General features: G+C 57.6%; 3 protein-coding genes across 6 annotated transcripts in view; 2 read left to right on the top strand and 1 right to left on the bottom strand.

Annotated features, from left to right (window-relative positions):
* CARM1 (coactivator associated arginine methyltransferase 1) overlaps window positions 1–19031 on the top strand; it is a 40319-nt gene extending 21288 nt beyond the window's left edge. For 2 of the 4 annotated variants that reach the window (XM_034998365.1, XM_034998363.1), the window contains exons 2-16: window positions 3658–3783; window positions 5239–5345; window positions 6296–6400; window positions 8365–8475; window positions 9648–9825; window positions 11843–11933; window positions 12115–12196; window positions 15980–16065; window positions 16255–16344; window positions 16803–16940; window positions 17026–17115; window positions 17214–17326; window positions 17442–17519; window positions 17754–17822; window positions 18001–19031. In XM_034998365.1, coding sequence (XP_034854256.1) covers window positions 3658–3783; window positions 5239–5345; window positions 6296–6400; window positions 8365–8475; window positions 9648–9825; window positions 11843–11933; window positions 12115–12196; window positions 15980–16065; window positions 16255–16344; window positions 16803–16940; window positions 17026–17115; window positions 17214–17326; window positions 17442–17519; window positions 17754–17822; window positions 18001–18143 — 1607 coding nt within the window. In that variant the 3' untranslated portion in view covers window positions 18144–19031. The remainder of the gene's footprint in view (window positions 1–3657; window positions 3784–5238; window positions 5346–6295; window positions 6401–8364; window positions 8476–9647; window positions 9826–11842; window positions 11934–12114; window positions 12197–15979; window positions 16066–16254; window positions 16345–16802; window positions 16941–17025; window positions 17116–17213; window positions 17327–17441; window positions 17520–17753; window positions 17823–18000) is intronic. The other 2 variants (XM_034998366.1, XM_034998364.1) reach the window with 1 other exon arrangement.
* Window positions 19032–19523: 492 nt separating this feature from the next.
* YIPF2 (Yip1 domain family member 2) lies at window positions 19524–23884 on the bottom strand. Its single transcript, XM_034998367.1, has 10 exons — window positions 23804–23884; window positions 23555–23615; window positions 23000–23157; window positions 22828–22908; window positions 21779–21866; window positions 20472–20588; window positions 20213–20379; window positions 19942–20124; window positions 19732–19859; window positions 19524–19656 (listed from the first exon to the last, which is right to left on the bottom strand). The coding sequence occupies exons 2-9, from the start codon at window positions 23583–23585 to the stop codon at window positions 19749–19751; spliced, it is 936 nt and encodes a 311-aa protein (XP_034854258.1). The 5' UTR covers window positions 23586–23615; window positions 23804–23884; the 3' UTR covers window positions 19524–19656; window positions 19732–19748.
* TIMM29 (translocase of inner mitochondrial membrane 29) lies at window positions 23823–25023 on the top strand. Its single transcript, XM_034998369.1, has 2 exons — window positions 23823–24131; window positions 24209–25023. The coding sequence occupies exons 1-2, from the start codon at window positions 24038–24040 to the stop codon at window positions 24895–24897; spliced, it is 783 nt and encodes a 260-aa protein (XP_034854260.1). The 5' UTR covers window positions 23823–24037; the 3' UTR covers window positions 24898–25023.
* The last annotated feature ends 704 nt before the right edge of the window (window positions 25024–25727 follow it).

Here is a 25727-nt window from a genome sequence, read left to right as displayed (position 1 = left end):
GAGAGGCAGGCTTCCCGCAGAGCAGGGAGCCTGATGCGGGGCTCGATCCCAGGACCCTGGAATCATGACCTGAGCCGAAGGCAGATGCTTAACGACTGAGCCACCCAGGCACCCCTCTGCGTCTTTTAAATACATGGAAGAATATGGTCCAGCTTTTTGATTTTTTTTAATTTGTCAAATATTTACTGAGCCCTTCCCGTGTGCCAGGGACTGGTCTGTGGGGTGGCACAGCTGTGACTCACAAGAGGCAGGCTCCACGGGCTATGGTTGCCTGTGCCATGGTGGGACAGGTCGGGTCACCCTCGGCCCGGCTTCCCCGGACGCAGCCAAGCTTCCCTTGGCCACAGATCCCCGTGGTCGCCTGCCCGGCGCCAGGTTGCGGGGGCGCCTCGGGCGGCGACTGGTCGGGTTGCCAGGCTGCCCCAGAAACAGAGGCCCTCCTTGGTGTGCTTGCTGTTCCCCTGGCGCCGCCGACAGATTGGCTTTATCTCCTGCCCTGGGAGGGCCGTGGGTGATGGCACCGTGCCAGGGTCCCTTCCCGGGACCCACTTACGGCTGGACTCGGGAGCACCTTATCTGGGGCTCCCCATGGGTGCGGTGCGGTTGCACGCCCGTGGCGGTGGCCGGCCGGTGTGCTCTGCTCTCGGGCCTGGGGCCAGGGGGCTGCCACGCCTTCCTCCCAGAAGGGGGGGCACCTGGCTCTGGAGGGGTGAGGCGGGCTGGGCCCAGGTCCGGTGCTCAGACTGCACAAGGGGAGAGCGGGGGAGCCAGGGAACACCCATAGGCCCTTCATATCTCTTTTCATGCACTGGGAGCGTTTTTCTTTTTCTATGGAGATAAAATTATAAAATTCACCTAACAAAAACAAACCACTTTAAAGTGTACAATTCAGTGGCATTTAGTCGATTCACGATATTGTGTAACCACCACCTCTGTCTGGTTCCAGAACGTTTTCATCACCCCAAAAGGAAACCTTGAATCCATTAAGCAGCCCCCCCCCCCCCCGCCATTCTCCCTCCTCCCAGCGCCTGACGGCCACCAATTTGCTTTCTGTCTCTGAGGATTAGCTGATTCTGGATGTTTCATATAAATGGAATCACATGTGTGTGACCTTTTGTGTCTGGCTTCTTTCACTCGTTGTAATACCTCTGAGGTTCATCCATGTTGTAGCCTGTCAGGATTCCATTTTGTTGTTGTTGTTTTTAAGTTTTGGGGTTTTTTTATTAGTAATTTCTACACTTAGTGTGGGGCTCGAACCCACAACCCCAAGATCAAGAGCTGCTCTCTCTTCTGACTGAGCCCGCCAGGCACCCGGGGACTTCATTCCTTTTTATGGGTGAATAACATTTCATTGCATGGACTACATTCTGTGTGTCCATCCATCAGTTGACGGACATTTGAGTTGTTTCTACTTTTTGGTTCCTTTTTTTTTTTTTTTTTTAAAGATTTTATTTATTTATTTGAGACAGAGAGCATGAGAGGGAGGGGGGTCAGAGGGAGAAGCAGACTCCCTGCCGAGCAGGGAGCCCGACGCGGGACTCGATCCCGGGACTCCAGGATCATGACCTGAGCCGAAGGCAGTCGCTCAACCAACTGAGCCACCCAGGCACCCTCTACTTTTTGGTTCTTGAAGATAGTACTACTTCGAGTATTTGCATACAGGTATTCGTTTGACTACTTCTCTTGGTTCTTTTGCGTACATACCCAGGAGTGGTGTGGCTGAGTCAGATGGTAATTTTATGTTTAACTTTTGGAAGAACCACCAGCTGCTTTTCCTCAGTGACTGTACCATTTCACGTTCCCATGTCCCTCACAGGGTGTGAAGGTTCCAGTCTTTCCACGTCTGTGCCAACACTTGTGATTTTCCCCTATTTGTTTTAAATTATAGCCATCCTTGTGGGTGTCAACTGGTGTCTCCTTGTGGTTTGATTTGTATGTCCCTGATGACTCATGGTTTGAGCATCTTTCATGTGCTTGTTAGCCAGTCCTGTATCTTCTTTGGAGGAACGTCCATTCAGGTCCTTTGCCCATTTTTTAATTGTGGTGTTTATCTTCTAGCTGAATGAATTCTTTATATATTCTGGACAATATCGTTATCAGGTGTATGATTTGTAAATCGTTTCTCCCACTCTGTAGATGGTCTTCACTTTTTTTTTATAAAGGTTTTATTTATTTGAAAGAGAGTTAGAGAGCACAAGCAGGGGGAGCGGTGGAGGGAGAGGGAGAAGCAGACTCCTCGCTGAGCAGGGAGCCCGATGCGGGGCTCGATCCCAGGACTCTGGGATCATGACCTGAGCTGAAGGCAGACGCTTAACGACTGAACCACCCAGGCACCCTAGTCTTCACTTTCTTGACAGTGTCCTGTGGTGCACAAAAAGTTTCAGTTCTGATGTCCAGTTTATCTAGTTTTGCTTTTGATGCTCTTGCTTTTGATGTCACCCCTAGGAATCTTTTGCCAAATCCAAGTTCAGGAAGATTTACTCAGACTCTGTTTACTTCTAGAAGTTTTATAGTTTTTATTATTTTTTTATTTTAAGATTTTATTTATTTATTTGACAGAGAGAGACAGCGAGAGAGGGAACACAAGCAGGGGGAGTGGGAGAGGGAGAAGCAGGCTTCCCACGGAGCAGGGAGCCCGATGCGGGGCCCGATCCCAGGACCCTGAGATCATGACCTGAGCCGAAGGCAGACGCTTAACGACTGAGCCACCCAGGCGCCCCAGGGTGAACATTTTTGCCAAGAATACGACACAGATGCCGTGTCGGTCCTGCTGCCCCACCCCAGGGCCTCGGTGGCACATTGGTTTGTCCTGTTTCTGGTGCTGCTGAGCTTCACCGTGTGGCTGGGGGCGGGAGCGCCACATAATTGTCGAACGAAGGAGCAGGACTAGTGATGGTGGCAGCTTGTGGATGCCGTGCTCCCCGTGTGCTGCCCTGCACCTGCCCCCCAATTAGCCCCGTTTGACAGGTGAGAAAGCCAAGGCTCAGCGAGGCGAAGTGACCTGCCCAAGTCCCACAGTGAGCGGTGCGGGTGGGGCATGGGCCCAGGCCATCTGGCTCCAGGGGCCACGCTCATAATCACGGCACCACGTCACTCTGAGCGGGAAGGGGCTCGGGTGAAGGAAACAGAGGCACCTCTGGGAATTCTTTCTTCTCCCCCACCCACCCCCGCTCAGGGCTGAAGGCTGACCATCCCCCCATGTAACAGAGCAGAGTTGGTGAATTAATGCCAGACTCCCTCAGCGGGGCCCAGGGGACCCATCTCAGTGCCACCAGGTGACCCGGGGCCTGGGCCCCAGGAGGTGCTCCGTGAGGGAAGGTCCTGGCAGAGGGGCCCCGCCGGGATGTCCTGCTTGGGCCCACGGCGCCCGGTCACCCCTCACCTTACTCTCAGCCTTGGTCGCTCCGTGGACAGCCCTCCTGTCCACTGGCCACGCTTTGTCTCTGTGTCCCTGTCGCCTGCTCGGCCGTCCCCTCTTCCTTGGCCTGGGCCTGCGGGCAGGGCTCACGTGGCAGGTACTTCCAGGGTGGGCTGTTGGGTACCCCCGAAGACTCTGGGGGGGGCCAGGGACATGACTTGCCCAAAGTTGGCCGACGGGAGCCTCGCTCGGCCGGCCCTGGGACCTGCTGGCTCACGCTCACCTCCCTCCTCCCGCAGACGAAGATGTGTGTGTGTTTAAGTGCTCGGTGTCCCGGGAGACGGAGTGCAGCCGCGTGGGCAAGCAGTCCTTCATCATCACCCTGGGCTGCAACAGCGTCCTCATCCAGTTCGCCACACCAAACGGTACGTGGCCCTTCCGTCCTGGCGGCGCTTGGCCAGAGAGCCTGAAGCCAGGCCGCTTAGGCTGCCAGCCACGGCCGGAGGTGGACCTCGAGGCCCGTCCCTCTGTCCCAGGAGGCCGTCACAAATGATTCCTGTGCGGAGATATGTCCGTGGGAGGAGTACGTTCTCGCCGCCTGGAACGCTTCGCCCCGGACCTTCCCTTGCCGAATCCTTTGGGTCCTTCTGGGCTCGGCTCATACATCCGTTCCTTCGAGAGGCCTGTCCTGGCCACCTGGCTGCACCCCAGGCCTCATGGAGGAGCCCGTGGCGGGGAGGGGGGCGCGTGTCTGGGCCCTGGCCCTCCTAGCAGTGGAGGAGGGGGGCAAGACAGGATCCTGAGGCGCGCGGAGCTCTGTTCCGAGCGCACAGAGAAGCCACGGGAGGGTTCTGAGCAGACCCGTTTCGGGCTCCCAAGTGGACATAGGCGGTTCCTAAGGAGGGTTTGTCGAGCTCCAGGCCACTGCTGGTGGCTCGTGGGGGTCGGCAGTGGAGGTGGCGGGGCGCCTGGGGCTGGAGAGCTCATGAAGGTGCAGCAGCCCGGCCTGGTCACCACCACCGATGTCCGGGAGCCCCCTCGGCTGTCCCGGTGCCCCCGGTGGGGGAGCAAGGTGACGGGCCACCTCCCCGCAGAGGCCGTCTTCCTCAGCTCCGTGTCCTTCCTTGCATAAACAACCCCAAGTCTGCCTTTAACACCCGCCCCGGGGGTGCGCATCACGAGCCGGTGTAAGTCCTGCCGGTCTGGTTCTACTCGATGAATATTTAGAGTTGACTTTTTTCCCCTTTAATTCTGTCAGTTTTTTTTTAAATCGAGGTAAAGTACCCGTTGCAAAAATGTACCACTTTAACCCTTTCTGAGTGTAGAGCGCGGGGGCCTCCCGTGCACTCACGCTGTGGCGCAGTCATCCCCACTGTCCTCCTCCAAGATTTCTTCATCTTCCCAGACTGCTTGCCTTACAGATACTGTTCTCCTTTGAAAACACTGTGTTAAAATACACATAATAAACTTCACCCTCGTAACCATTTTTGAACGTACGGTTCCGGGGTATTAAATATCTTTACGTTGTTGTTCAGCCCCCACCCCACCCCGGTCCACCCCACACAGACCCCGGGTGGGCTCGCGGTTATTTGGCTGGGACAGACCCGCGAGCCTTGACCTTGGCTCGGCCGGCGTGCGTCCTCCCAAGGCTTTGGCCCCACCGGCCGCGCGGAGCTCGCTCGCCCAGCGTGCAGGACACCAGCCTTCTTGTGCCGGCCACCAAGTGGCAGGTTTGGCTGCTCTTCCTCTTCGTCAGTTTCAGCACTGTGTTTGGGAAAAAGAAATCGCCAAGCACGAGTGCTCAAAGTAGAGGAGTCGGGCTGTGCACTTATAGACCGCTCCCCGAGATGCCCACGCGTGACCTGGCTTCCCCCTTCCAGATTTCTGTTCCTTCTATAACATCTTGAAAACCTGTCGGGGCCACACCCTGGAGCGGTCGGTGTTCAGCGAGCGCACAGAGGAGTCCTCTGCCGTGCAGTATTTCCAGGTGGGTACTTGCACGCACCCTCCCCCCCCGCCCCGGCCAGGCTGTCGCCACCGGGTGACCCCTGGGAGGCCACGCAGCACAGGGCGGGCCCACCTGGGTTCTTGTCCCGGCTCTGCCCCTTACTAGCCGCGTGACCTTGGGCAGGTGTCCTTCACTTGCTGGGCCTCAGTTTCCTCATCTGTGAAACGGAGATACCAGGGCCTGCCTAGGAGGGTTGCTGGAAGAATGTGAGTGCAGGTGCAGCTCAGGCCCACGGGCGTCCTGAGTAACAACAGCACGGTTATACCGAACCTGTGCTGCAGGTCAGGCACTGGTCTAAGCGCTTTGACACGCACAGAGACACTTGATCCTCCCAACAGCCCTAGGAGGTAAGCACTATTATTGTCCCCATTTTACAGATGAGAAAACTGAGGCTCAGAGAGGTTAAGTGACTTGCTCCAAGTCACACAGCTATTATGCAACAGAGCCAAGATGGGAAGCCAGGTCTGCCTGATGCCAAAGCCTGTGCCCCGGCCCAGGTGCCACGCTGCCTCCCGCTCGCCCGTTGTCTTACAGAGAGACCCCGCAGCACCTCACCTGCCTGGCGCTCTGAGTTCTAGGGTTCTGTTTGATCGACAACTCTGCTTCGTTGGGGACCCTAAGATGGGGCAGGCGGCCCCCCCATCCCAGAACCCCTCCCGGGGCAAATTTTGACTTCTCCTGGGTGGCGTCCAGGTCCAGGCAGCATGCAGCTGCATACTTTGGCCATGGTGACGGTGGCGGTGGCCTTCCCGGGGGCCTTTCCTGGAGTGGTCGGCAGCTGCCAGCAGGGGCCCGGCTCAGCACAGGGGGTGCAGCCTCCCGAGGGAGGTTCGTGCCCCAGGTGGGCCCTCCTCTGTCGCAGGGCCAGCCGGGGCCTCGGCCGTCTGCGCCGCCACGTGCCCTGTGCCACTGGCCTGTCTCTGTTCCAGTTCTATGGCTACCTGTCCCAGCAGCAGAACATGATGCAGGACTACGTGCGGACGGGCACCTACCAGCGCGCCATCCTGCAGAACCACACAGACTTCAAGGACAAGGTGAGCGGGCCCGGCACCCGCCGGCTGGGCCCTGCCTCCCCCCCACCCCCCACGGCCCCTTCCCTGTAGCCCCGAGTTGCTGCGCTGTGTCCACGACTCCAGTTACGTTTTTCTTTGCTCGTTGATTTGATCTTTAAGTGTTTTCTTATTACGAAAGCAAACTCTGCTTTTTTATACTTGTCACGGGGAGGATGACAAGTACCCACCTGGAAATACTGCACGGCGAGGACTCCTCTGTGCACTCGCAGTGTGTGTAATGTAGGCACGGAAAAGCCTCTGTCAGTTACCTCCAAACCCACTGTCACCAGCAAGGGATTTTTCCCCAATTTTCCCCATGCGTCTATCAGTGTATGCATTTTAGAATTAGGTAACTAATTAAGTGGTTTACAAATAGGATCTTATTCTGTAGACTCTTCCTGCCAAATACTTTTCCCCATGAAATGCTATGTCTTGGACGTACTAGTAAGTCCTGTGGATACATTGTAATTTATCTAGGTATTTTCCTAGTTGCTTTAAAAATCTTTTTGTTATTACTAAGTAACATACACTCACGATTAAAAAGAAAGACGGGTGCCTGGCTGACTCAGTCAGTAGAGCATGTGACTCTCAATCTCAGGATCAGGAGTTCAAGCTCCACATTGGGCCTAGAGCTTACTTTAAAACAATAATAATAATAATAATAATAAAGAGCAGTCCAGAGTACGTATGATCAAAGGTGAAAGTTTATTCCCTTCCCTGCAGGGGGCCTGGGATTTATTTTCCCTTTTGAACCCAAATGGGAGAGTGTTTTTCTCCACATATCTTGGAGGGGCTCCACATGGTCCATGTGGATCTGCCTCCTCTGGGGCCCGAGCCCCCCAGCCCAGCAGCCTGCCCTTGGTCTTGGGCCCTGGTGTGAGCCGCGTTGCAATAGCACTGGGAATTGGGAAGCGCCTTTGGCAACATCCCTCCCAGCTCTCTCAGTGCAGAGACCCATTGCCTGGTTCCTCTAGAGCTCTGAGCAGCACGCCAGGCCCTCCCGCCCGCCCCCCGACAGTCCCAGCGCCCCGACTGGGCTCCCCCGCTGGGCTTGCTGCTGCCCCCAGAGCAGTTCTGTTCCAGAAAGCTCATGCACAGCACCGCCGGAGACGCTTACTTGATTCGGTCCCTGAGGAAGCAGTCAGTCCAGTCCAGGATTGGGGCAGCCTGCCACACGCAAGCCTAGACTCTTCTAAGGGTCCACATCATGGGGGCCAGAGGCCCTTGTGGGTGGTGGGCAGCTTCCCCGCAGCAGCCGAGCCACACATACAGCCTGGAGATCCTGCCACCGACCCCACAGCACCCCCTCCCTGGGCTCCTTGCCTCCCTGCTAGGGCTGCTGAGGCCCTGGAAGGACCCCTTTTAGCTTCTGCGGAGGATCACAGCCCGTGGCCCAGCGGGTCAGGAGATCTGCGCCTGGGCCCAAGTGGAGCTTTCCCCAGGAGCTCCTCTTAGGTGGCCAGGATGCCCTGTGGGGTCAGGGGTCAGCGGCCGCCCACTTCCTGCCCAGTGTGTAGGCCTGGCTCGTCAGCCCTGAGCCCTGGCAGTCATGCAGCAGGACTCAGAGGTGTCCTTGGCTCATTCCCAGAGAAGCTACAGGCGTGCTCCTGACCGCCTGGTGTCCGCCGTGCTGCGTAGACCGATCACAGCCCAAACCCTTCCTTTTTGAATCTGGCCTGAAAGTGTCGTGGTCTTAACAGCCTAGCGGTCTTCAGAAATCCCAGCCTGTCACCCTCGGATCTAAACTAGGGGCTCCCACGCGCTCCGGGTGGCTCTCAGAAACCAGCCTTGGGCCCAGTCAGCCTCGGTTGCAGGGAAGTGGGCTGCGCGGCCCAGAGCACACTCGGCAGGAGGCTCTGGCGGAGGGAGCGGCCCGGACAGGCTCATCCTTTACGATCACCATCACTTCACTAGTGCCTTGTTTTCACTGCCCCCTCCTACTCCAGATCGTTCTTGACGTCGGCTGCGGCTCTGGGATCCTCTCATTTTTTGCCGCCCAAGCTGGAGCGAGGAAGATCTACGCGGTGGAGGCCAGCACCATGGCCCAGCACGCAGAGGTCAGCAGCCCACAAGGACCCCAGCCTGTCCTCGTCCTCGAGCTCTGTGCCTTTTCCAGCCCAGGAAGCCAGCTCTGCTGGGGGACCTGACCCCCGGATCCAGGGGGCCCGGGCATGCTGCTTCTCTATTTTGGTCTCTTGTGTCCAGAACCTACTGATCGAGGGAGGGCTGGGCTGGACCTGAGGTGGTGTGTCCTCCACGACGGGGTCGGGGCCCGTCTGGTGTCTTCAGAGGCTGGACAGCCTCTTGTTTCAGGGAGTGGATTGTCCAGGCGAGTGGCTCCCCCCTGAGCCCCACCTCCTACGTTTGTGGAATGTGGGCAACAACAGGGTTTCATTTTCTTTTTCCCTTTTCCTGCACTGAAACCTTTATTCACAAGGTTCAGAACCTAAAAGCCGCAAAGGGTAAACTACAGATACTCCCCCTGCCCCCGCCCCCACCCTGGCTCCCAGCCGCCCAGCCCGCCGTGCAGGAGCCGGAGAGATCGTGTGGAAGCTCTCCTGGGCTGTCCCGGCCTCCGAGCGCCGGCCTATGTCTTCCTCTGACACAGCCCAGCACACACAGTGCTCTGCTCCCTGAATAGCCTGTCTGGGATGGTCTGTGTCCCCACAGAAAGAGCTTCCTCCCCCTCGCGAGTGGCTGCAGAGCATCCCTTTGCCCCAGGGTGGGGGGGCACCGTTGTTTGTTTAGATGCCATTAGGCAGCCCTCGACCTTTGGGCCACTTTGTGGTCTTTGCAGTACAAACACCTCCTGCGCCGAATCCCTGACACACGTGTTCCCTCTCCCCCGTGCAGTCGCGTCTATAGGACACGTTCTTAGCACTGGAATCGCTGGGTTGGACGGTGCGTCCAAGTTTAGCTTTGGTGGCTGTAGCAAAGCCTGCTCGTCCTGTGTGTTCCCATCCGCTATTGTCCTCGAAGGGTAGAGGTGACCTTAGGGGACCGGGGAGCTGCAGCAGGAAAGGCTCCGAGAGAGGGCTGGGCTGCGGTGAGCTCGTGACAGGCCGTGGCTGATAATGGCCGTGGTTAGGATGCCAACTGGGGAGGCAGGGGATTGGCGGCCGTGCGTGGGTCGAAGCCGTCCCCTGAGAGGAGGGATCTGGTGATGGCCCATGGTGTGGCTGGGTGCCGGGGTCCCCGTGACGCCTCTGGAACCCCCACCCGCCTGCAGGTCTTGGTGAAGAGTAACAATCTCACTGAGCGCATCGTCGTCATCCCCGGGAAGGTGGAGGAAGTCTCGCTCCCTGAGCAGGTGGACATCATCATCTCGGAGCCCATGGGCTACATGCTCTTCAATGAGCGCATGCTCGAGAGCTACCTCCATGCCAAGAAGTACCTGAGGCCCGGGGGTGAGTGTTCCTGCTGGTGCGGGCGGCGGCCATGTCGGGGTCCCATTGCAGAGCCGCTGGCTGTTGCTGGGTCGGTACGATTGTGGTTCTGTTCCCTGCTGGCCTCTCTTGGCAGCCTGGGGGGCATCTAGGCCTTTACCCCCGAGCCCCACCCCACCCCAGCTGACTTCAAGAGTCCTGGGCCAGACATCGCCGGCCCGGCCCGGCCCGAGTATGGAGGGGGGTTCCCCTCCGGTCCCCGGAGAGCCTCCGGGCTGCCTCTGCCATCTCGTGCCCTGGTGTTGTGGGGACAGTGGCTAGCCGGGGATGGCGGTTGTGGTCGGTGCAGAAGGTATTCTGTGGCGGGCGCCTTCCCGGGGAGTCTGCCTTCTGTCCTCATTCCTGGCATACAGACCTCATCCTAGCTTGACAGGCCCCCGGGTGGCGCCCCCGCCCCCCGTTCCCTAGCCGGGGGGACAGAGGAGTTCGTCTGTGTGTATGAGGGCGGGCTGGGGGGGGTTCTCGAGTATCAGGGAGCAGCGGTCTGTGTTGGGAAGGTGTGCCTTCTGTGGCCTCCTGTCTGTGTCTCTGTGCCTGCCCCTCCACGCACGTGGGTCATTGGCTGTTCAGAGCTACTTATCTGGGTCACTGGGGGTCTGTGCACAGGGGCCTGGGACATCTGCTGGTGTGTCCCATTTCTGGGCTTGGTTTGGGGTTTGCGTATGTGTCTCAAGTATTTCTGTACAAGCAAGGGGTTGTGTGTGTGTGTGTGCGCGCGCGCACAGGCGTGCACGTGGCCTAGGAGGACCCTGGCCAGGGCAGAACATATGAAGCTAGTGGGCTGGCAGGCCCCATGGGGACCAGGGGACGGGCGGTTCGGTGGGGAAGCACCCACTTTGGTCCTCTGGCCTCCCTGGATCTGGGCTGCAGGGACTGGAGGCAGGATGTGGCCTGCACTTTCCGCAGCCGTGGCCCATGTCACGGGTGTGAGCGCGGGAAGCCAGGCCACCTGGGGGGGGTTGTCCCGGACCCGCTCTCCTCCCTTTCCATCCTGGAGGTAGGCTAAGCTGGCGGGGAGGGGGGCTCCTCCTTAGTGGACGTCAGCACCGAGGGGGGGCCGGCTCTGGTGGCAGCTGCACACCCACGCGGTTGTCAGGCAGCCTGCCCAAGATGAGGCTCGGGGCCAGCACTGCCCTCCTGCCCCCGGCCTGCGCACGCGTCTTCCTTCCATCTCCGGATGCCCTTTGCGGGATTGAAGAGTAGGCAGATTCCTGCCTCAGGGCCCCCCTCTCCTGCATCGAAGGAGGGAGGGAGGCCCACATCTGGAGACCAGGTGACCTGGGGCCCTGGACTTCCCGAGGTGGGTGGGGCCTCCTGAGCCCTGGCGCTCTCTGCCGCTGGCTCAGCCCCGTCAGTCTATTCATTGAATCACGACGAGAGAGGATCCTGCCCTCCCGCCCCTTCCCATTTCAGGCCATGTGCCAGACCAGGGCAGCCCAGTGGCCCACCCTGTTTGCCAGAGCTTGGGATTCAGCTAACTCCCCTCCCCCGACCCAGCCTCTGGCCTCATCTGAGGCCCTGACAGTGTAGCCAAGGGCTCGCCTTTGCTCCGTCCAGAGAGCTTGGCTTCACTTTCCCTGGCTGCACATCTGTCCCTGGACAACAGCACCTGAGAGACACTGCCTGGCTGACTGAGCAAGGACCTGGGGCCTGGCTGCACCCCACGCACCACTTGCTTACCCCTGAGGCTTTGGCAGGTGCCTTCCCATGTCCCAGCCCCAGTAATGGAACAGAAGGACAGGCCTTCCTGCCTCCCTGGCTGGCTGTCCAAGTTTAATGAGTCAGTGCGTGTCAAGTGTTCATTTTGGCCGGTGGCAGAGAAGGTGCTCCATACCTGTGTTGCACGAATGCACAAATGAATGAAAGAGAGGCTGGGAAGTCCCAGGCTTGGGGGTCCTGGGGCCATTTGGAAACTCTGCCAGGCCCTTTGGGATGTTCCACCCTGACGCCAGCACCCCTCCCTGCCCCCCACTCCCAGGAAACATGTTCCCCACCATTGGTGACGTCCATCTTGCACCCTTCACGGATGAACAGCTCTACATGGAGCAGTTCACCAAGGCCAACTTCTGGTGAGTGTGACCTGGGTGTCCTGCCTTCTCAGGGACAGCCCGCTTCTCTTTTTCTCCTCATCCTCAGTAGGACCTGAAAGACTTGGGCTGGATGAGGGCCAGCTGGGAGAAAAGGCAGCCTGCTCCACCTGTCTCTCCTGCTGCTGGTGACCTTGCTGTGGGGGATGGGGGCTTTCTGCAGGTACCAGCCATCCTTCCATGGAGTGGACCTGTCAGCCCTCCGAGGTGCTGCAGTGGACGAGTATTTCCGGCAGCCTGTGGTGGTGAGTGGGGCACCCAAGGCACTACTGCAGTTAGTACTGGGCATGGCCCTCCTCCGGGGTGACAAGAGGGGGGACATGGTCTTTCGTGTCAGGCCTTGTGCAAACTGTGCAGCCCTAGGAAAGCCACTGTCCCCACTGAGTTCTTGCTTTGGCTGCTAAACAGAACTCTTATATAGGGATGTTGGGAATAAAGTGGCAATGCATGTAGAGTGCTTTAATACATAGTAAGCATGCAGTACATGCAACTGCTATTAGATTGATCCTTGGTGAACTGATTTTGATTGATTTTGAGATTTTTGAACTGATACCCATGGTTCAAAAATAAAAAAAAATGTAAAACTGAAAAGCCTATAGGCAAACAGTATTTTCTGTATATCTTTTCAGAAGTTTTATACCTAAATGTGCATATACAAGTACACACACACACACACACACACAAATATATCCATATGTATATAACCTTTTTTCCTCTCAAAATACAGCATAATCAACATATTCTTTTTCTTTCTATGATCAGAGAACATACACTGTATGATTTCAGTCCTTGGAGATTTGTTGACAGTTGCTTTATGCCCACTTAAGTGATCTCTTTTGGTTAACGTTCTGTGTGTACTTGAGAAAAACGTATATTTATCACTTGTTGAGTACAATGTTATAGTGTCAGGTCATGTTAATTAATCATGTCAGTCAAATCTTGTCTATCTCCTCATGTTTTGGGTGGTGGTGGTGGGGAGGTTCTGCTTTTTCCTATCACTGATTGTAGATTTCCCATTCCTGAGTTTTTGCCTTATATATTTTGGCGCTGTGTTAGGTGCATACAGGTTTAGGATTATTGTTTCTTCCTCTTGGATTGATCCTTTTGTCATTACAAAAAGTGTTCTCAAGTAGTACTAGTTGCCCTAAAGTCATTCTCCCCTCCCCCCCCCGCCACTTTTTTTTTTTTTTTTTTTCCCTGCTAGTAGTTCAGGTACTCTGGCTTTCTTTTGGTTAATCTTTGTACAATATATGTTTTTCCATCTTTCTACTTTCAACCTTTCTGTGTCCTTATTACTTAAGGTTTGTTTCATGTAAGTAGCATATATTTGGGATTTGTTCTTTAACCAGAGTGACATTTTTTGGTCTTTTAATTACAACATTGAGACCATTTTACATTTGATGTAATTACTGGTCTTTATGGGTAAAGTTTGTCATCTTTTTTTTAAAAATTTATTCTGAATGTTGTTTCTTTTGAATTGTTTTGTTGTCTTTTGTTTTGTTAAGGTATATTGTTTTCCCCCACTTGATGTTTTTCACTAGTTTTGGGGAGACTCTTGGGCACTGTCTCTTTAAACACTACCTCTGCCCCATTCTCTTTCTCCTCCTAGGACCTTTTGTCTCAGATGATTCTTACACTCTTTTCTGCATTTTCCATCCTTTTGTCTCTAATTGCTTCATTTTCATATTTCCTACTGATCCATCTTCCAGTTCGTCTTCTCTTTGCTGTTTAAGCTGGTTTTCTAATTCTTAATTTCAGTTCTAGGATCTCATTTTGCTTATTTCTTATTTCAGTTCTCTGAAATTCTTCATTTTTTCTACCTTTTTTTTTTTTTTTCTCATACATACTGTAAGTTTCTGGTCACTTTTAGCATGTAGGTAGCATGTAGGTAATTTCTATTTTTTATTTACTCTCTTAGTTTTTGGTTCTCATCCTTTGGTTCTGTCTGTTAGTATACCTGGTTATTGGATGCCAGAATGAAATATGGATTTTCCTCTCAAGGATTTGCTTTTCTTCAGGCAATTAGCCATATAGATAGATCACCTTGGTCCTATCAGGCATTTGACATATTTAGAGGCTGCTTTTCAGACTTGATTTTGCTGGGCTATTTCTTGGCTTCCCTGTAAGGCAGTGGTTTTTAAGCATTTTGGTCTCAGGTGATCTGTTTACATTCTTAAAAATGGAGAAAGAGCTTTTGTTAGTGTTTTAGCTATTGATACACTGTCAGTAACTCTTGGTATTAAAAATTAAGCCCTCAGTCAGTTGAGCATCCGACTCTTGATCTCACCTAAGGTCTTGATCTCAGGATCGTGAGTTCAAGCCCTGCATTGGGCTCCATGTTGGGTGTGGAGCCTACTTAAAAAAAAAAATTAAGCCCAAGAAATTAAAAAATATTTATTTTAAAATAACAAGCCCATTAAATATTAACATAAGTAGTATTTTTAAGAAAAAAGCGATTTTCCAAAACTTTTCAGTGAGAACAGTTGGCATTTTTTTTAAAAGATTTTCATTTATTTATTTGAGAGAGACAGAGATAGCAAGGAGAGCATGAGCAGGGAGGAGAGGGAGAAGCAGGCCCCCCACTGAGCAGGGAGCCCAATGTGGGGCTTGATCCCAGAATGGAGGGATCATGGCCTGAGCTGAAGGCAGATGCTTAACCGGCTGAGCCACCCAGGTGCCCCACAGTTGGCATTTTTAATTTGCAAATCTCTTTAATGTCTGGCTTAATAGAAGACAGTTGGATTCTGCTTCTGTGTTCAATAGGTTGTGCAATCACAGGTGAGTGAGCCAAAGAAAAAGGCAGAAAACATCTTAGTATTATATGAAAATAGTTTTGACCTTGAGAGTACTCTGAAAGGGACATTTTGGGAACTGCTGCTTTAGGTCCTAGCCTTCAGTGGTCTCAGTGCAAGCCTGGTGGGTGCTTCACGGGGCTCCTCTCCTAGCCTCCCAGCACCAATGCCCAGCTGAACCTTTCCTTGGTTTTTCAGTGTCTTATAAGTGGCTTTCTGCTTGATTCCTTTGCTTCTCAGCCGCACCTCACATGCAGCTCAGGAATTGGTGCATGCCACAGAGTGAAATTGCATGCAGAACATCCACTTCATGTTTCTCTATTTTCCTTTTGTTTTGTTTCTTGATCTTTTTTTTTATAAACACTTTTTTTTTTTTAAAGATTTTATTTATTTATTCACAAGAGACAGAGACAGAGAGAGAGAGAGAAGCAGAGGGAGAAACGCTCCCAAGGAGCAGGGAGCCTGATGTGGGACTCGATCCCAGGACCCTGGGATCATGACCTGAGCCGAAGGCAGATGCTTAACCATCTGAGCCACCCAGGCGCCCTGTTTCTTGATCTCTTGAATCCTAGCTGCCTTGGTGACCTGAGCCCCCATTTTGCTTTCCCCATCCAGGGAGGCCGCCAGAAGGTCCTGCCCCAAGGGGAAAGGCAGAGGCGAAAAAACATCTCTCTAGAATCTTGGCTCCCAAAGCTGAGGCTGCTCTTATTACTCTCCAGTACTTTCAAACTAGGCTTTTTTTTTCCTTTGTATTTTATTCGGCTCATGCAGTTCTTCACAGAGTGTTAGTCTGATATAAAGCCTCCGTCATAGCTGGGTGTGGACGTCAGCACACAGTTCTCCAACTTGCTTTTTAACTTGTTTACATCTCAGAGATCCTTCCCCCCTCTTCGTTCTTTCTCAGTCTTTTACGGATGGGACATTGGTGGTTTAATTACAGGGTTTCCAGAGTATGTCTAATTAACGGGTGTGAGCTTGTATACGTGCACATATATGTGCAGGTTAAACTCCCAGGAGAGGAACTGCCACGTCTCTAATGCTGTGAATGATTGAGAGCCGTCTCCGAATTGGCCTCCATGGTGGCGAACCACTTCGTCCTCCCCCCAGCATGTCTGAGAATGGCAAACTGGTTTTAGCCAAATGGCCTCATAGCCATGGCCAGACAGGAGAGAAGAGCTCTCCCCTTCCTAGCTGGCCTCTGTGCCTGAAGCCAAGTCACACTGTGGTCTCTCCCAGGACACATTTGACATCCGGATCCTGATGGCCAAGTCTGTCAAGTACACAGTGAACTTCTTAGAAGCCAAAGAAGGAGATTTGCACAGGTACCAGCACCCATGCCCCTCCTGCTAAGCCTGGCTCCTGCTGGGGTCTGGGGCCAGCACAGACTCCCCCAGGCCTTCTGCCCCAAGGCGGGCAGGCAGGGGCCCCGGGACACTGCACCCAGCCACCCCTCTTCTCCCCTGGCAGTCCCTGTTTGGCTTCCCCAGCAATCACTGCCCTTTGCCTTCCAGGATAGAAATCCCATTCAAATTCCACATGCTGCATTCCGGGCTAGTTCACGGTCTGGCTTTCTGGTTTGATGTCGCCTTCATCGGCTCCATGTGAGTGCAACAGTGCAAAGCATGCTGTGTGCTCCTCCCTGCCCCGGTCTCAGGGGCTTCCCTGCAGTTGTGACCCCCAGGCCTGGCTGGGGGCTGGCAGGACAGGACAGGACTCCTCTAGGCTCCCTGTCCCCCCTCCAAAAGCAGTGAGAGCTCCCCCTTTGAGCCAGAGACTGTTGTGGGAGGGGGTGTCTATTCTGTTCTCAGTGACAGTCCCTCATGGGACCTGGTCTCTGTCTCTCGGCACAGAGGTCAAGTGAGTGGGCCCCTCACGGCTGTGGATCTGTGTGTATGTGCATGCGCGCGCGTGCACGTGCGTGTGCCTGGGACGCCTGGGCAGCCAGCCTGTCTCAGCTCCAGGGCCCCAGGGGACCCATCAGAGATGGCTGGGGAGAGCTCAAGGTGCACAGGGTGGTGGCTGCAGCCTGATCAAACGTGTGCCTGTCCTTGCTTGGCAGAATGACAGTGTGGCTATCCACAGCCCCGACGGAGCCCCTGACCCACTGGTACCAGGTCCGCTGCCTGTTCCAGTCACCACTGTTCGCCAAGGCCGGGGACACGCTCTCAGGGACATGTCTGCTTATTGCCAACAAAAGGTGTGAGCTGCCACCTGGGGCTGGGGGAGGCAGGGGTCTGTCTCCGCAGCCAGCTCATGGCCGTCCTCCCCTCCCCTCTCTGCAGACAGAGCTATGACATCAGTATTGTGGCCCAGGTAGACCAGACGGGCTCTAAATCCAGTAACCTCCTGGATCTGAAAAACCCCTTCTTCAGGTATTATGAGCCCGCAGCCTGAAGTGGGGGGGGGGGGGTGCCCCTCCTGACCCGCAGCCTCTCAGCCCTGCCCACTGGTCCGTCGGTCTGTGCTGCAGATACACAGGCACGACGCCGTCGCCCCCGCCCGGCTCCCACTACACGTCCCCGTCGGAGAACATGTGGAACACGGGCAGCACCTACAACCTCAGCAGTGGGATGGCTGTGGCCGGTGAGTGGCCCCCGTGTGGCTGGGGCCAGGGCGCTCCCGGGGGCCCCCCGCCGGGGCTCTTGTGCCCCGGAGGACGCGGTCTCCCACGCCCTGACCTGGCCCCCTCTGCGCACAGGGATGCCGACCGCCTACGACCTGAGCAGTGTTATCGCCGGCGGCTCCAGCGTGGGCCACAACAACCTGATTCCTTTAGGTGAGCGTCCCCTGCGGTCCGGGAGGGGCGCGTGGGCGGCCACGGCTCTCCAGGGCTTGGGCTTTCTGTGCCGCGGTCTCCTCTTGCGGGGCCCCCGGCGGAGGCCCTGCCGCTCCTGTCTGTCTCACTGTGCAGCCGCTGCGCCCACCCTCCCCACCCCCGGGGCGAGCGCCTGGGCCGGGCTGGGGGCGGTGACGCGTCTCCCTTCCTTCCTCCCTCCCTCTTGCTGCGCAGCCAACACGGGGATTGTCAATCACACCCACTCCCGGATGGGCTCCATAATGAGCACGGGGATTGTCCAAGGTAATGGTGGGCCGTGGGAGCGGGGGCCCGCGGCCGTGGGTGTGCGGACCCCCGGGCCGCCCGCCCGCCCGCCCTCTCGCCTGCTCGCTCGCGCTCTCTGCCTCTGCCGCGGGTCTGGGCGGGCGGGGGGCGCAGGGCCGGCCCCTCAGTGCCCGTGCCATCCCCCCTCCCCCCACAGGGTCGTCGGGCGCCCAGGGCAGCGGTGGCGGCGGCTCCAGCGCCCACTACGCAGTCAACAGCCAGTTCACCATGGGCGGCCCCGCCATCTCCATGGCCTCCCCCATGTCCATCCCGACCAACACCATGCACTATGGGAGCTAGGCCCCTCTGGCGCGCAACAGACTGACAGCACCAGGAAACCAAATGAAGACCCTGCCCACCCCCCACCCCCGCCTGGGCGGCTTTCCCCCCTGGGCCGGAGAAGCCCAAACACCCGGTCACGGCCCTCTTTGCTATGGGAACTTGGACACTTTTTTACACAACGTTGCCGCCGCCGCCCCCACTCCACCGCCCACCCGCATCTTGGCCCTGAGCGTGTGTCGCTGCCAGATTTTACACAAGATCCTGTCGTGGGAGCCGTTTTCCCCTCCTGCCCTCCCCCTGACCTGGGTTTGACATCTTCTGTAACAGGCGTGTCCAGGCCTGACAGCTGCAGGCCCGGCGGGGAGGGGCGGGTGGGGGGAGTAGCTACCACCCACCTGGTCCCTTGGCGCCTGCCCCCCTCCCCCGCCTGTCTCCAGTGGGGAAGGCAGGCCTGACTGGGCGGGGCCTTCCCTTCAACTACCAGGCCTTGGTCACAATGGGCGTGACATGCTGCTTTTTTTAATTTTATTTTTTTACGAGAAGAACCAGTGTCAATCCACAGACCCTCTGAGAAAACCAGGCCGGCCGGGCCGAGCCAGCAGCCCCTCTCCCCCCACTCAGAGGCTCAGTGGTGAGGGGCAGCCCTGCCGAGTCTTCAGGACAGGGGTGGGGCCAGGCCTCTGGAGACCCGAGGCCCCCTCCCACCAAAGGGTTCACCTCACACTTGAATGTACAACCCACCCCGGCTGTCGGGAAGGCCCTCCGTCCTCGGCCCCTGCCTCTTGCTGCTGTCCTGTCCCTGAGCCCCTGCAGGTCCCCTCCCCCACCCCTGCCAAGAGTTAGAACAGGTGGCCCCGCGGGCCCCAGGCCTGGAGGGAAGGGGCACTGTCAGCCGCTTGGGGCAGACATGAGAAACCTCAAGGATCCATCGTGGAAGGCGTCCTTTCTCCTTGTAGCTCACATTAGGCCTGTGTGTTTCCCTCAACATTTGTAGACGCTCCAGTCCCTATTACTATGATGGCATTTGGTCCCTCCCCAGCCTGGGAAGGGGCCTTGCAGGGACCTCCGCCCCCCCCCCAAAAACAAATAAACAAGGAAATGTATGTTTCAGCAGAGGCAATGTTCTTCTACTTCTCCCCCTGCCCCCCATTTTCTAACACCTCCGAACACGGATGTGGTGGAGCTCAAGCTAGGCCCCGGGACCTGCTCCGTGGGCACCCAGGAGGAGCAGGCCCAGTTGAGGCTGGGGTGACCCCCTCTGCTCTCCCGACCGTCCCATCAGGGAAAGCAGAAGGCCTGGCAGGGAGCCGGGGGGGGGGGGGGGGGGGCGACAGCCACCGCGGAGGCTCCCTGCTCAGCTGCCCCTTTCCCACCTTTATATAAATTCTCGGAATCATCTTTGCATAGAAAATAAAAGTGTTTGCTTTGTAAGAAAAGTCTGGAAAGTAGCAGAGTGGTCTCGAGGTGTCAAGGGAGCCTTCAGTCATCGTCTGGGGGGCAGGGCAGGCCGAGGTGTCCCCTCATGGTGGGCCTGAAAGAGAGAGACTCCTGGGAGCGGCCCTGTGGCTCCTCGCCTCGGGGGGGAAAGGCAGGAGCAGCCCCTCACCTGCGGGCTCGGGCCTTCTAGGTTGCCTTGGCCCTTGGGGTGGGCGGCGGCAGCAGCTTTGGGGGCAGAGACGAGGCCTGGAGCGGAGGCGCCAGGTGCTCCAGAGGCAGCGGCCGGAAGAAGTAGAACTGAACCAAAGCCCTTGGGGTCAGTGTTGGTGGGGGTCAGTGACCCCCCCCAACCCCGAGGCCCAGCCCTGACCGCTGGTACCTTGCAGCCCACTGCCAGGAGGGCGTGGAGTAGCACGACAGTCGAGAGCAGCACCGCGGCCACCAACCTGGTGTCCTCTCGGACGACCGGCCAGAGGGTGAACACCAGGGAAGCAGCCGACAGGGCCAGGGCCAGGGCCCCAAAGAGCCACTGCAGCCACGGGACGGGGATGAGCCACAGGACCTGGGGGCGACACGGGCAGCTGGCTCCCAGGCCCTCCGCGCGGCACCTGTCGCCCCCCCGCCCCGCCCCCGCCCGGGGCCACACTCACCACGGTGGGGATGAAGACGAAGAGGGAGTAGCCATAGACGCACACGGTCTCCAGGAAGGTGTAAGGCCCCAGGCGCTCCCGGACCCCCTTCCGCCACCGCAGGAAGCCCCACAGCGCCAGCGGCACCAGCCAAACGTAGCAGTAGATGGTGACGCCGGCCACGGTCACTGTGGGGCGGGGGGCGAGGCGGGCCGTCACCCCCGGGGCTCCGCGGCACTCCCAGCTCGGGCAGGGCCGGGGCCTTGCCCACTTCACTTACCCTTGTGGAACTGGGGGCTGTAGTGGATGGAGGGGTCTCTCCTCTGGGCCAGCACCAGGGTCAGGTTGCCAGTGACGGCCAAGACGAAAGCCAGCGTGGCACAGATCCAGAAGGGGCCTGCAGGCAGGGCGTGGTGAGGAACCCAGGGCTCCCAGGACAGATGACCTGTCCCATCCCAACCGTGCTGGGCCCCGAGCCTCTTTCTAAGCTCCAAGCTACCTCCACCCCCCACCTTACCCTTCCCCACATCGCCAGTGATGACCTGGGGTGGCTGAATCCAGCGCTGGCTCTCAGTCCCTCAGCCTTCCTGACCTTTCGATAGCCTTTGCTGTAGCTGATCGCTCTCTCCGGGAAACACTCCCCCTATGCTTTCTAGGACTTCATGCTCCTAGCTTCTGCCACGTCACCTCCCTGGCAATTCCTCAAGCTCTGTGACTCCCTGACCCTTTAATAACGAGGAGGCTGTAGGGCACAATCCTTAGCTATCCTCTTCATCTGTTCAGCCCCCACGATCTTGTCCAGCACCAGGACTTTATGTCACCTCTAGCCTGATGTCTCCCAAGTATCTCAAATCCGGTCTGTGCCCTGAACCACAAGCTTATAGTCAACATTTCCACATGCACAGCTAGGCCTCTCCAACTCCACCCTCATGCTCTCCCCTCAAACCCGCCCAGCCTTTTCCAGTCAATAAATGACAGTTCCATCCTTCTCGCGGTCCCCATGAAAACCCCGGAGCCACCCTCGCCTCTCTCCTCCCACCCCACCTCTGACGGGTCAGCTCCACCTCTGAGACCTAGTCCACAGTCCAACCGCTGCTCCCCACCTGGGGCTGGGCCCCACCCCCCCACACCTGCCAGAGGAAGCCTCAGAGCCCTTAACTAAGAGTCCTTCTCACTGAGGCCTACAAGGCCGGCGCAGTCTCTCCTGTCACCTCTGTGACCTCGTGCAGCTCACTACTCCAATGACAATACTGCCCCACCACTGGACCTGTGCCCCCTTCTGGAATGTTCTTCCCCTAGGTCTCCTCACCGCCATCCACACCACCAAAAGGCCTGTTCTCTCATCCTCACGGGGACCTTCCCTGTCCAACCCATGCAAAGTGGCAACTCACATCCTCTAAGCTGTTTGCTTTTCTTCTGAGCCCTGTGGCCCTCAGCAGCCCTTTATGTAACTGTCTCCCCAGACAGAATGTGCATTTCCCGCTCTCTGGGAGTGCCCCTGCTTTCTTCTCAGCTGGAATCCACAGACCGGCACTGGGTCCACATGTGCTAAGTGAATTCTTGAGCTGAATGCACACCACCACTCACCATACAGGTCCGGCCGATTCCGCAGATGGTGCCGCACAAAGTTGTGGCCAGGCCGGGGCAGCAGTGAGCCTCGGATTCGGTCCAGGACCTGGAGACAAGGTGGGGCCCAGAAGGGAAGCCTGCACGGGGCCCCTTAGCCCCCACAGAGGAAAGGGCCAACCTCCTGCCCTGCCCTTAGAGGCTTCTTCCTTGCTGACCTCCCATCTCCTCTGCCTACAAGGGCTCAGATGTTCCCTCTAGGTTCTTGATGGGCTGGAGCCCCTTCCCCTGGCCAGTCTCAATACCCCAGTGTGCTGCCATTCTGAAGGACTCTTTCGGGCCGGTCATCTTTCTCTTTGCTTCTCCCTTCTCTTGGCTTGGCTGCCCTGAACAGCCTGTCATGCTGTGACATGTCTGGACTATGAGGTGGGGGACAGGCAAGTCCTTGGCATCCTCCTGCCTACATCTCTCTCCACTATGTCCCGTTCTGCGCCCCAGGTTTATTATTTCCCTCCCTGGCCTGGCGCCTCTGCTCCACAGTCCTTGTACCACATCCGCTAATTCCACTCATTCCTCTCCGGCTCTAAACCCGTCTGTGGCTTCCCAGCACCCTCAGGATAAAACCCAAACTCCTTAGCACAGCACACGAGGCCTTTGTGGTCTGGCTTCTGCCCGCCTGTCCCCCGCCTCACCCTCTCCAACCAGATCAAATGACAGGTAGTTCCTGTGACAGTTCTCAGCCCTCCGCATCTGCTGTTCCCTGTGCCTGTAACACGTGCTTCCCTTCACTCTGCCCAGCTGAGGCTTCCTTCTCCTTTCCATCTCGGCACACTCCTCACCTCCTCCAGGAGGCCCTTCTCTCACCTGCCTGAGCACGTGTGTCTGTGTTCCCACGAGCCCCGGTCACACCACAGTCCTGACTGCGCACCACAGTTAGTCTGACCAGCCTGCGTGGGAACTCGTGTCCCCCCGGGTATCACTAGCACTCCAGTGCCCAGGAAGGGCTCAGTGATAGTGGCTGGAGCCCCGTGTGACTGCAAACCCTTTCCCACCAGCTTCCCGGGCCTGACCTGGGATGTGTCCACGTCAAAGAAACTCTGATAGTAGCCAAAGGTCCAGAATCCCGGCTGCTGCTTCTCCTCCTGCAGAAGCTGCACAACATGGGCTTTCGGTGGCTGCCCTTACAGCCTGGGCAGAGGGTGGGCGCAGGGCTGGGGGCAGGCAGGGCCACCGCGGACTCACCGCTGTCCTGTCACTCTCCTCGGCCTCCTCCTCAGCCCCATAGCTGCCACCCGAGTCCACCACCACTGCCACGTGCCCCTGCGGGGTCAGCTGATCGCTTCCACTGGCCGTGGCCGCATCTGGGGTCTCGGCCAGCAGATTAGAAGCTTCCTCGAACTCTATCGAGAAGGAATATGGGACACACGCATGTTTGGGCAGTCAGGACAATGTGGTTTCACCCACGCCTCATGTGGGGGCCAAGACTCCAACTGGGGCCACTGAAGAGCCCAGCTTCCTAAATTCTGAGCAGCTGGAAGGTGTGCTCCCCCACTCCTTGCAAGGGCCTGCGATTTAAGGCTGGTTCTGGGAGGGGGTCAGGTCTGGGACAGAGGCTCTACTCGGAGATAGGAGCTCAGGCTGGGCGCGGGGTTCGAGTCCGAGGCGGCTACCGTGCCTGGGTCGGGGTTAGTGCTCATAGCTGACCGGGATTCAGGCTGGCGGTCAGCAGGAACCTGGGCGGGAGGTTCCGCCCGGCGGAGGCAGGAGGAGCTCGGGCCGCGTCGCCGCCGCACTCACCGTGGAAGGCCAGCTCGTCGGCCGCCGCCATGGTCGCTCAGGGGCGTCACCGCATCCCGCTCTGAGGACAGAGGCCAATGACGCCCGCCCCCAACCCTACTCGGTGCCCCTCCCGAGGCCTCTCCCTCAGCCCCGAGCCCCGCCTGGCTTTCTTCCCGAGCTGAATGCACACCACCGGCACCGAGCCGGGGGTGAGCTCGCCGCCCCCGCCCCGGCCCCAGCCCCACAGATGCACCCCGCCCCCCTCACCTGAGGCTCCTCAGCCGGCGTGGCCCAGGGCCTCTGCGCCTGCGCGGCCCGCCTCCCCGCCACAGCCGACCCCGCTCAGAACGGACAGCAACATCCGGCACCGGTCCGTTTTCGATCCTCTTCCGATGGGAAGCCACTTCCGGCCCCGTTGCCGCTTGCGCATGAAGGCCCCGGGCCTTTTTCTTCGCATACCCGGCGTTTCTCTTCGGAAGAGGGACGCCAAGCCGGAAGAGAATGGCGACGGCCGCTCTGAAGAGATTTTGGTCCCGAAACCGTGAAGAGCCTGGTGTCCCAGCGGCCGCGAAGCCGGGCGTGTGGACGCGGTTGGGTGAGTAGCGGCGGGAGGGGGCGGGGGGTGGCCGCAGCGGCCTGCTCTCACCTGTTCGTTCTGCTTCTCTCCCTCAGCTTCCTGGGCCCGCGTGCTGCTCCGCGACTACGCCGAGGCCTGCGGGGACGCGGCGGCGGCGGCGCGGGCGCGGCCCTGGCGGGCGGCCGTGTACGCGGGGCTGCTGGGCGGCGCGGCGGCCTGCTGCGCGCTGGCGCCGAGCGAGGCGGCCTTCGAGGAGGCGCTGCTCGACGCGTCGGGAGCCCTCCTGCTGCTGGCCCCGGCCACGCGCAGCCGCGCCTCCGAGGACTACGTGCAGCGGCTGCTGTGGCTGCGGGGGCGCGGCCGCCTCCGCCACGCGAACCTGGGCCTCTGCGCGCTCGTGTACGAGGCGCCCGTCGACGCCGAGGCCAGCCTCTACCAGGCCCGCTGCCGCTACCTGCAGCCCCGCTGGGTCGACTTCCCGGGCCGGGTCCTGGACGTGGGCTTCGTGGGCCGCTGGTGGGTGCTGGCGGCCCGGATGCGCGACTGCGACATCAACGACGAGGAGTTCCAACACCTGCCGGCCCATCTGCGCGTCGTCGGGCCGCATCAGCTGCTTTCCGAGACCAACGAGCGGCTCTTTGATGAGAAGTACAAGCCTGTCGTGCTCACGGACGATCAGGTGGACCAGGCGCTGTGGGAGGAGCAGGTCTTGCAGAAGGAGAAGAAGGACAAACTCGCCCTGAGCGAGGCCGACTCCCTGGTGCGGTCGGAAGTCCCCAGATGAGACCCAGGCCTGGGTCGGGATCGGGCCCCGAGCCCAGGCGGACCGCCTGCCCGGGAGGGCGCAGCGGGTGTGAGCGAGCCTCAGGTGCAGAGTGACTTAAATAAATTATGTGCAGAGTGTTCTTTCCCTGGGTTTTCACAGCCTTTTCGGCCACTCTCCCTCTCCGCTCGTTCCTTGTTAGCTGCAGCCAATTCAGAATTAGCTTGGTCTAGGTCTAGGTTTAGGTCTTGGTTCGTCTAGGAGTTGGGGGGAGCAAAAGCGACAAGACCACGTAATGTTTATCACTGCCAGAGTGAGTAATGAGCCTCACATAACATACACACGTAAGCCTTTTTCTTTGAGCCTCGTAGTCTTTAGACGAAGGTTAATCACGCTTGTCAGGTGACTCCAAAGCTCTCCTAAGACCATTCAGATACTCATTTTAAATTTGGAGCTGAAAAGTTTATCCTCTTTCATTTCCATGAGTAGCATTTTTAGTTATTTTGAAATAAAGGTAAAAAATAGTTCCAGGGGTACCTGGGTGGCTTAGTCGGTGAGGCGTCTGCCTTCTGCTCAGGTCATGATCCCAGGGTCTTCGGATGGAGCCCTGCATCCGGCTCCCTGCTCTGTGGGGGTCTGCTTCTCCCTCTCCCTCTGCCCCTGCTCCTGTGCCCTCTCTCTCACCCTCTCAAATAAATGAACAGAATCTTAAAAAAAAAAAAAAAAGTTTCAGAGGAAAGTGGAAAAAATAGAACAAAGGCATTCTCTGTACCCTTCACCCAACTTACCCCAAATAGTAATGTTTTACAATAAACCATACCAAACCAGGAGATTGCCAGTGGTATGACTAC

This window comes from Mirounga leonina, unplaced genomic scaffold (genome assembly GCF_011800145.1).
Source record: "Mirounga leonina isolate KUSES-001 unplaced genomic scaffold, KU_Mleo_1.0 Mir_94, whole genome shotgun sequence".
NCBI classification, from domain to species: Eukaryota; Metazoa; Chordata; class Mammalia; order Carnivora; family Phocidae; genus Mirounga; species Mirounga leonina.
This window is presented reverse-complemented; position numbering and strand designations above follow the sequence as displayed.